Here is a 9,989-nt window from a genome sequence, read left to right as displayed (position 1 = left end):
TACTGAACCATTACCTTTCCATGTCCATTTCATTAGTGTGTGTCAATAATGTATCATTGAATGTAACTCAGAGGTTGTCTTCTTACCAGCCGGGGGAGGTGCTAGTGCAACCTGGTCTCAGAGCATTTCGTATTATTCTGTATGTATATCAGAGACACCGCATTTAGTATGATATGTTATGTATGGTATGTATTCATTTGTGAATATCTATCACCCAGTTTTTATAATATGTTCCGAATTACAATTCATATTATACTGTATGTTATGAATTTGCTAAATGTACAATATGTTACAAATTTGCGAAACGTATGATAAGAATTCTAGCTAGGTGGCTAATGTTCGCTAGTTGGCTAACATTAGTTAGGTTAGGGTGTAGGGTTATGTTTAGGAGTTAGGTTACAGGGTAAAGGTTAGGGTTAGGGGAAGGATTAGCTAAAAGGGTTAAGGTTAGTGTTAGGGGAAGGGATTAGCTAACATGCTAAGTATTTGAAAAAATAGCTACGAATTAGTAAGTAGTTAAAAAGTTTCTAGTTAGCTAAAATTCTCAAGTTGGCCGTGATGAGATTCAAACTCGCAACCTTTGGGTTGCTAGACATTCGTGTTATATGCCAACCCATCCACCCTGACGAACCACCCGTCTTTCATTTTTGTCTTAAGTAACTATTATATATCCATACCAAACATAACATATAATACGAAATCGTAGTGTCTCGGTCCCCAGATTTACATTTTCTATGTTACATCTCGTCAATGAGACCAGGCAGGAGTCTGGAGTCCAATTGGAGTCTCTCTTTCACTCTTAGGTGTGGTGCTGGCTCTGGATGCATGTGCCTGCGTGCTACTGGGCCTTGTCGTCCTGATGATCAAAAGGAAGCTTCAGGGAGACCAGGAGGGTGTGGAGCTTAAAAAACACCCTGCCATGGGGCTCTATAAGCAGGGTAAAACAGACTTGGTGAGTTTGGTTGCACTCTGTTTAGAACTTAAGAACTACTCAAGATTCCCAGGAGATGTTCCATCTAAGAGGACACTGTTGGAGAGTTCCATGGTCATCTCCATAGTGATTGGCTTGCGGTGGTTCCTGTGGTGCTTTCCGAGTTTGTCGACCCAGCTCTATCCATTTTAGGGGCATCTCAAATGACATTTGTCGAGTGCAGCACTACTTTTAACAATAACCATCTGCTAAGTGAAAGGTTATTTGTCTCAACAACTGTTGTTTTAAGGAGTTGGTGTTGTTGTTTTCCTGTATTGGCATTATTATTGTGATGACGATTCTAACTATTATTGTAATGAACATTAGTCCCCACTTGGTGACAGCACAGAGCTGATGTGGTCATGTCTGTCAAGCGATTTTATCAAAAAGAGCCTCACACACCTTTATTTGGCAAAAGACTCATTGTTACATGAGACATTCAGAATGTGCCTGGTGTCCTTTTTCATGTTTGCAAGTCTGTCTCTTTCCTCAGTTCTTGTTTCAAGAACTAAGTATGAACGCCATATTGTTAGCTCATCACAACTTTTGATAGACTCATGAAATTATACAATACAAGCATTTTTCCTCTTCGCTCTGTCATCGTTGTCTCTCCACCTCCCACTCGTTCACATCCCAGACTCCTTCATCTCCATTTTCTCTCATCCAATCTCCTTAACCCACCCTTTCACTGTCTCTCAATTCCCCAGATAGTCAGTAACACTCAACAGTCTCATTTTAATCTATGAGGCATAAGAAACACTATAACCATGATGTATGTATTATCTTATAATAAAACATACAGTACCAGCCAAAAGTTTAAACGGTTTTTCTTTATTTTTACTGTTTTCTACATTGTAGAATAATAGTGAAGACATTAAAATTATGAAATAACACATGGAATCATGTAGTAACCAAAAACGTTTTAAACAAATCGAAATATATTTTAGATTTTAGATTCTTCAAAGTAGCCACCCTTTGACTTGATGATAGCTTTGAATGCTCTTGGCATAAAGAAAAACCCTGGAATTAGTAGGTGTGTCCAAACACTGGTACTGTATCTAATGTAAAATTGTCTGAGAGAGGAATCAAATTATCTCATGCAACTTTGGAATTATATGAAGTATATCATGGTAGAACTCTGACATTTGGGTCAATCGCTTCCATAAATGGGGTGAGTGTGTGTTGAGGATCACTGGGGAGGCTGGGGGAGAATCCTGCATCCAGCAGGCCTAGCTAAACCACAGGTGGGTGTCAGTCACGTCTCCCCTAACTCAGGCCTATGGGTAAAACTCTTCACTTAACGACTGTAGGAGCCTTTCTTTGTAAGTCTCTGTCTGCAGGCCCCCTGTGGGTCCTGTCGGTGGTGGTGTAGGCAGAGTCTCTAAGGAGAGGACTCTCGGTAATCAGGTAGTATCTGAGTGCAAACGACCTCAGAGCCAGTCATGCTAGCAACTTCCATGGAGTTTGACTTGAACTATACTGAACAAAAATATAAATGCAACATTCAACAATTTCAATGGTTTTACTGAGTTACAGTTCAAATAAGGAAATCAGTCAATTAAATGAATTCAATAGGCCCTAATCTATGGATTTCACATGACTGGGCAGGGGTGCAGCCACAGGTGGGCCTGGGAGGGCATAGGTGCACACACTGGGGAGCCAGGCCCAGCCAATCGGAATTTGTTTTTCCCCACAAAAGGGTTTTATTACAGACAGAAATACTCCTCAGTTTCATCAGCTGTCCGGGTGGCTGGTCTCAGATGACCCTGCTGGTGAAGAAGCCGGATGTGGAGGTCATTGGCTGGAGTGGTTACACTTGGTCCCCGGTTGTGAGGCTGGTTGGATGTACTGTCAAACATTGTGGGAGGCTTATGTTAGAAAAATTAACATTAAATTCTCTGGCAACAGCTCTGGTAGACATTCCTGCAGTCAGCATGCCAATTGCACATTCCCTCAAAAGTTGAGGGGCATCTGTGGCATTGAGTTGTGTGACAAAACTGCATATTTTAGAGTGGCTTTTTTTTGTCTCCAGCACAAGGTGCACCTGTGATCATGCTGTTTAATCATCTTCTTGATATGCCCCACCTGTCAGGTGGATGGATTATCTTGGCAAAGGAGAAATGCTAACAAGGATGTAAACAAATTTCTGCATAAAACATGAGAGAAATAAGCTTTTTGTGCGTATGGAAAACTTCTGGGATCTTTCATTCAGCTCATGAAACATGGGACCAACACTTCACATGTTGCGTTTACATTTTTGTTCAGTGTAGCTACTGTGGAATTCCCTTTTCCTACTACCTTCATTTCACCTCTTTTCACCAGACGAGTGGGTTGTGGCGCGTGTGGACTAGGTACTGGAGACTAGGTAGTGGGATGGAGGAGAAGTGGGTGACATGATGTAATATGTACAGGGAAGTTCATTGTGTGTGTGTGTGGGGGCGTGCTCTAATGAGTGTGTGCATCCATGTTTGTGTGCATAGTCTGAGGTGGGTTTGAATATGAATGAGTGGCAGTGTTGTGATGTGTCCTATCCCGTCCTTGCAGAGTGATCTTCCTTGCCCTCATCACATGTCTCGGTGGCTCCTCCTACTTTTCATCATCGCAGTCATTACACTTTGGGAGGGGGACAGCCCCCACACTCATTGCTAAAGATCGAACTTCAGACTCTCCCCAAAACAACCGAACCCCACAACAAACCGAAAGAGATTTAAGGTGCACACCCCTAAAGAGGTAGCCAGAACAGGATATCTCCCTCCAAGCTCACAAAGACACAGGAGGAGGAACTATCAAACACCCAGGGAGAGAGAACAAGTGATCTCAGTCGAACACAGACAGAAAGAACACGGCGTTAGATAGAGGAGGTTACCCCAGATGCCATTCCTCCTGCTCATGTGAGCAAGGAAAGAGATGACAAGCCTTCTGATCAGGCCAACGGACAGGACGAAGGAGAGGTCACAGTGATTCACACCCACAGAGAAAGACAACCCACACAACCTCTTGGCTGAGATGAACCACACAGAGGTAGAGGCAGAGGGCCTTCAGGGCTAGCCAGTCAGCCAGCCTGCTCTGATCCTCAAGTCAGTTGTATTTAAATTTATGTTCATTATAGATTTTTATTCAAGATTTGAAAAGTCCCATTTACTTATGATATCTTTTCACTGTCTGCAACCCTCAAGAACCAGGGTGAGTCTGGGTCACCCTTTTACTGGGCAAACACAACTTGCATATCGTCATAGACTAGGCCAAAATGTTCATCTTTTAACTTTGCTTGAATAAAGCAATGCATTTTTTATATTGCGCAAGAGTTGCGCTTTTTCCTTTTCTATGATGATTAAAGGTTTTGGTTGCACCTCAACTCAACGTTGGTTGAGCTCCCTCCGTTTTTGTTTTTTAAATACTACTTTTTTTGTTTTGTTTACATGTATTAAGTAAATTATTAAAAGCGTTAAAATTGGGATGTTTCCCACTTATTTACACAACCTACTCCACACTTGCAAAGTGAAAGTTTATAGAAATGTTCTGAAATTAAGTAGTAAACAGGAAAAGCAGAATTGAATCCAATTATTATAATGCAAATCATTTAATGGTCTATGGTTCAATCCCATTTCTGAAGGTCTGATGAAAAACTAGTATTGTTCCTCCTCTTCCTTGTGGCAGGCGCAGCAGCACACTGCCCTCCAAAGCCTGAAAAAAAATTGCCGGACTTTCCCTTTGCATGCAGCTCTGCATGGAACATCCAGTGTCACATCCTTGGTGACGTGTGGGGTGACATCTAGGATGACCACAGCAACATCCTCTGGAAAGGGAAAAAAGAGGGACAGAATGTAAACAAATGCAAACCGTAGGTTCTAAACACTGGCCAGTTGAAAGGTTCTACTAAGATGTCATGACAAACGTCACCTGTCAGTGTTACTCACCTGCTTGGATGTCAGTTGGCAGAGTTGCGAAGATGGCCATCTTGAGAGTGCTTTCTTCAGGTGTGACATCCACAACCTCCAAGAGAGAAGATATGGGCTCTGCCTCCCTATTAGGGGTGATGTCCACAACATTTAGGTGGAAAGAAACCAGATCTGCCTCTTTGTTACGGGTGATGTTCACAACCTCAAGGTGGGAAGAAGCTGGATCTTGCTGTGTCTTAGGGGTGATGTCCTGAACCTCCAGGTGTGAATTAGCCGGGTTTTCCTCTGTCTTAGGGGTGATTTCCACAACCTCCAAGTGGGAACAAGCTCTGTCTGCCTCTGTTTTAGGGCCGATGTCCGCAACTTCCAGGTTGGAAGATGCCGTGTCTGCCTGTGTGTTATAGTTGATGTCCACAACCTCAAGGTGGGAAGAAGCAGGGTCTGCCTCTATGTTGGCGGTGATGTCCACAACCTCCAGGTGGGAAGACGCCTGGTCTGCCTCTATGTTAGCGGTGATGTTCACAACCTCAAGGTGGGAAGAAGCTGGATCTTGCTGTGTCTTAGGGGTGATGTCCTGAACCTCCAGGTGTGAATTAGGGGGGATTTCCACAACCTCCAATTTGGAACAAGCTCTGTCTGCCTCTGTTTTAGGGCTGATGTCCGCAACTTCCAGGTGGGAACAGGCCGGGTCTGCATCTGTCTTACATGTTATGTCCACAACCTCCAGGTTGGAAGATGCCGTGTCTGCCTGTGTGTTATGGGTGATGTCCACAACCTCAAGGTGGGAAGAAGCAGGGTCTGCCTCTATGTTGGCTTTGATGTCCACAACCTCCAGGTGGGAAGACCCCTGGTCGGCCTCTATGTTAGCGGTGATGTCCACAACCTCCAGGTGGGAAGACGCCTGGTCTGCCTCTATGTTAGCGGTGATGTCAACAATCTCTAGGTGGGAAGATGCCGTGTCTGCCTCTGTGTTAGCGGTGATGTCAACAACCTCCAGGTGGGAAGAAGCCTGGTCTGCCTCTGTGTTAGGAGTGACAACAACAATCCTGATGAGCTCTACTACTACATGTCACCGAGATGTCATCACAACAGGCATCTGTCAGAGTGCTCTCTATCATTGCTACTCACCTGCTAGGATGTCTGGAGGTGCAGTGGAGATGGCCGCAGCGACAACAGGGAGGACTGGTAAGGTGGCTGCAGGGGGCTGGAAGCAGCTCTGGACCTCGTCAGCCACAAAAGCACAGACAGATCTCACATAAAATGGGCTCTGGAGGTCATCCGTGGAGAAGGACTGACTGATTCTCCCGAGGATTGACCACACAGATTCAAAAGCCGCAGCGCGGGAGAAAGGGATTTGAGGGGAAGGGGCCTTTAACATGCTGGAGAGCTTCTCCACTACGGCCGCCACCATGCCCACGGCCATCCCGCTTATTAGGATTGGGTGCCCTGAATGGCCTTCCTTTGGCTGAAGCCACAGGGCCAGGAGGAGACTGGGCACCACCTCCACAACCACCTGGGATGGGCTGAGCAGGTTGCTACGGGGCTCATTGGACAGCTCGCCCATAATGCTCCTTACTGCTCTTTCCACGAGGCTGTGGACCTTAGGGTCGCTGAAATCAACAAAAAGGAGAAGACAAAGCTAAACGATGTGCAATGTGCTCACAGAGAACACTGTCTTAGTCTGTTTCTGCATAGTTACAGATGTGTAGATAAATGGATCAAGTCATATGCAGGGCAGTACATGGAACTCACATGTCAGCTGGCGAGGTGGGGTGCAAGGAGCGGCGGAGCTTGCAGACAGCCTCGTGCTCTATGTCTATCATTTTTAGGCAAGTGTTGACTTCCCAGGTCTGCCGTAGGAAACAGGAAGTCCGATTAGTGAAATTTCACAACATATCTATTCTGCTGTACTAACTAGTTGTTGAAAGGCTAGTAAAGAGCTCACTGACTTGTAGTATGTGTCTAACTCTCATTGTCTTACCAGCCGAGCGAGGTCATTCCCCTCCTCCAGGGTTTCCTTCCACACCCTTAAAATAAAACACAGAGCAATTCAACTTTCCTGGCTTCCGATTTTTCTGTTGTTTATTTTACCCACACCTCTTGGAGTGCTGCTGGTGGCAGGGAATGGCAGTGAAGGTGAGTGATGACGTGGTACTCACCTCTCCCTAAGGGATTTTTTGCCTTGAGACACCAGCCAGCCGCTCATGTGCTCCGTGGTGACATGGTGCGGTACCTGGCCTTGACTCTGGAGCAGCAGATAGTGGACCATGAGCTTCTTCTGCAAGATGAGGTAAGGTGTGAGACAGTGCCACGAAATACCATATCATGTGCATTCTGAAGGGCCTCTCACAACATTTCACAACTGTTCATGCATCACAATTTGCGAGTGTTATTAAGAACTCTTATGACCATCTTCTCTAAACTGTCTTGAAATACAACTCTCTTTCTGTTGTTTATGTTTTTTGTTGGATGAATCTTACCTGTTTATTGTAATATGTTTCCTCCCAGCAGGCCTGCAGAGTCTGGAAATAAAGGCTGCTTCTACAGAATTCCTTTGAAGAGAATGACAATAATGATGCTTTGTTATGCACATTGTGCACAGGCTATTACAGTATGCTAAAATGAATATCTCCAAAAATTACCTTTGTGGGGCCATAAGTGAACTCCGGAATGCACCAAACCCTATCCATGGTAAAATGGGGTAGAAACGCAGCGCTATAGATATACGAGATGCTCTAGAGATAACAGGGATAAGTTAAAGTCACGAATGATCAATTACTGTGGAGTCGTCCAATATGTTGCACTTAGAATTGAGTTGTAGGCAATGTTTGGCATGAAATAGAATGTTTACATTCTATTGCTATGGAGAAATGGAATGTGTAGAACCTTTATAAATGGGTAAGCTTCTATGTCTTTATGTCGTGAAGATTAAGCTCTTTATTTTGTCATAATGTGTATATATGAGGATTGGAACCTGTTTCGATTCATTACGCGAGTATCCAGCTGCATGTTGCTTAGACCTACTAATCCAACCTTGGTTTACAAGTGAAATTAATTGTTTACCAATGCCTATACAAATCTATTAACCGTAACTATTTAAAGCAATGATTGTCAATTGAAAATGTGGTTGTTGTGTTATCCTGTTGTGTCAGTCCTCTTAAGCACGTTATTCCAATATTTCCGAGCTCTGAATTGAGATAAGGTACACTTGCAACTCTACAGCCACTGAGACACTAGCGTCTCACCTAACCAATAGCCTGGGGAAATGCGTAGCGCCAAATGCTAATAGTACTCGATAAAACTCAAACTTTCATTAAATCACACATGCAGGGTACTCAATTAAAGCTACACTCGTTGTGAATCTAGCCAACATGTCAGATTTTAAAAATGATTTTCAGCGAAAGCATGAGAAGCTATTATCTGATAGCATGCACCCCCCCCCCCCCCCCCCCCCAAATACCTGAAGGAGGTGTAAACAAAAGAATTAGCATAGCCGGCGCTACACAAAACGCAGAAATAAAATATCAAACATGCATTACCTTTGACGAGCTTCTTTGTTGGCACTCCAATATGTCCCATAAATATCACAATTGGTTCTTTTTTTCGATTAAATCCGTCCATGTATACCCAAAATGTCCATTTATAAAGCCTGTCTGATTCAGAAAACAGCTTTCCAAAACGCAACTTCATTACAAAAAAATTAAAAAGTTGCCTATAAACTTTGCCAAAATACTTCAAACTACTTTTGTAATCCAACGTTAGGTATTTGTCAACGTTAATAATCGATCAAATTGATGACGGGGCGATCTGTATTCAATAGCTGCAAGTCAACAAAGCATGGACGATTTTCTCTCTTTCATAACTATCCAGCGTGTACCCACTGACAGGAAGTGCCTATTCTTCATTTCACCAAGGATTAACTTCAACCCAATTCCCAAGACTGGCGACATCGTGTGGAAGCTGTAGGAACTGTAAACTGGGCGCTCTCTATTTTCCCTTGACATAGACAATATAGGGAACTGGCGGAGGGATTTTTTTTTCTTTTTCTGAACAGTTTTTCCTTGGGGTTTTGCCTGCAACACAAGTTATAGTCACAGACATGATTTAACCAGTTTTATAAACTTCAGAGTGTTTTCTATCCACACATACTAATCATATGCATATGCTATATTCCTGGCATGAGTAGCAGGACGTTGAAATTTTGCACGCTTTTTATCAAAAAGTTGAAAAAATGCACCCTGATCTTTAAGAGGCTATTAGCACGTTATTCCAATATTTCCGAGCTCTGAATTGAGATAAGGTACACTTGCAATGCTAATTGGTTAAAAATAAGAGTATCAATGACACTAACCGTATGACTTTGATTATATGCATAATAGTTTAGTAAAAAAGTATCGCTCAGCGTGGGAGCTTTTGCTGGGTGGGGGAAGTATACTATAAATGTCTCCATGGCGCGTATAGACCATCACTTCGTTGTCTTGTTGGTAATATAAAAATGCATGACAGTCCGTATTGTAATAGTCTAACAGTTGTTTTTCATTTTGTTTCTCACATTAAACAGACATTTGAGAACGGAATTGCTTACAGTTGTACGTATGATGCACAGACACACTAAAGCTGTACAGTGTAGTTTGATAAATCAGTTTAACTTATCTGCAAATGTATTCCCTATTATTTACAAATCGAAAGATGTAACATTTGAAATTAATGTGGCAGAAACAGTTTAGCATAGAATTTCTGTGGGAGTCTTTTCCTTCAGTCTTTTTGCCTCCTAGGCCTCGTTTCTCATTAGATGGGATTTCCCCAGTGCCAACTTCACATGAGATGGCCGCTGTCTACTGTCATGTGGTGCTGAATGACAGATCTCGCTTTGCCGATTTCGCTGTTGTCCATGGTGCTGAAGTATCCAAGTATTTCAGCACCAAGTATCTTGCTATTTGGATCGAATTCTCCGCGTTAGCTAGCCAGCGAAATGTTGAGCAACACTATCCAACTTAGCTGATCAAATAATTGAGTTTATGGTGTGAGAATTAGCTGGGTAATTAAGTCAGACAACTAGCTAACAGGAATGTTGCAACATCGGATAAGCTAACGTTAGTAAACGAACCAACTCGCTATAG

At 43.2% G+C, this 9,989-nt stretch overlaps 1 protein-coding gene across 1 annotated transcript; it reads right to left on the bottom strand.

Moving 5' to 3' along the window:
- Window positions 1-4,350: 4,350 nt before the first annotated feature.
- Window positions 4,351-8,744, bottom strand: LOC139404675 (uncharacterized). Its single transcript, XM_071147281.1, has 8 exons — window positions 8,409-8,744; window positions 7,350-7,421; window positions 7,029-7,147; window positions 6,851-6,896; window positions 6,622-6,719; window positions 5,998-6,479; window positions 4,888-5,835; window positions 4,351-4,766 (listed from the first exon to the last, which is right to left on the bottom strand). Exons 3-8 carry the CDS (start codon window positions 7,136-7,138, stop codon window positions 4,597-4,599), a joined length of 1,854 nt encoding a protein of 617 aa, XP_071003382.1. The 5' UTR covers window positions 7,139-7,147; window positions 7,350-7,421; window positions 8,409-8,744; the 3' UTR covers window positions 4,351-4,596.
- Window positions 8,745-9,989: the final 1,245 nt, after the last annotated feature.

The sequence above is a fragment of the Oncorhynchus clarkii genome, unplaced genomic scaffold (assembly GCF_045791955.1).
Source record: "Oncorhynchus clarkii lewisi isolate Uvic-CL-2024 unplaced genomic scaffold, UVic_Ocla_1.0 unplaced_contig_12114_pilon_pilon, whole genome shotgun sequence".
NCBI lineage: Eukaryota > Metazoa > Chordata > Actinopteri > Salmoniformes > Salmonidae > Oncorhynchus > Oncorhynchus clarkii.
The sequence above is the reverse complement of the archived record's forward strand: the minus strand, read 5'-3'. Positions and strand labels throughout refer to the sequence as shown.

Excerpts from the sequence above, each read along its gene's own strand:
- LOC139404675 (XM_071147281.1), bottom strand. The coding sequence starts at position 7,138 with ATGGTCCACTATCTGCTGCTCCAGAGTCAAGGCCAGGTACCGCACCAT. Across the intron at positions 6,480-6,621 it reads CCCACCTCGCCAGCTGACAT|CGACCCTAAGGTCCACAGCC; the intron begins GTGAGTTCCATG and ends TGTTGATTTCAG. Across the intron at positions 4,767-4,887 it reads GCCAACTGACATCCAAGCAG|AGGATGTTGCTGTGGTCATC; the intron begins GTGAGTAACACT and ends TTCCCTTTCCAG.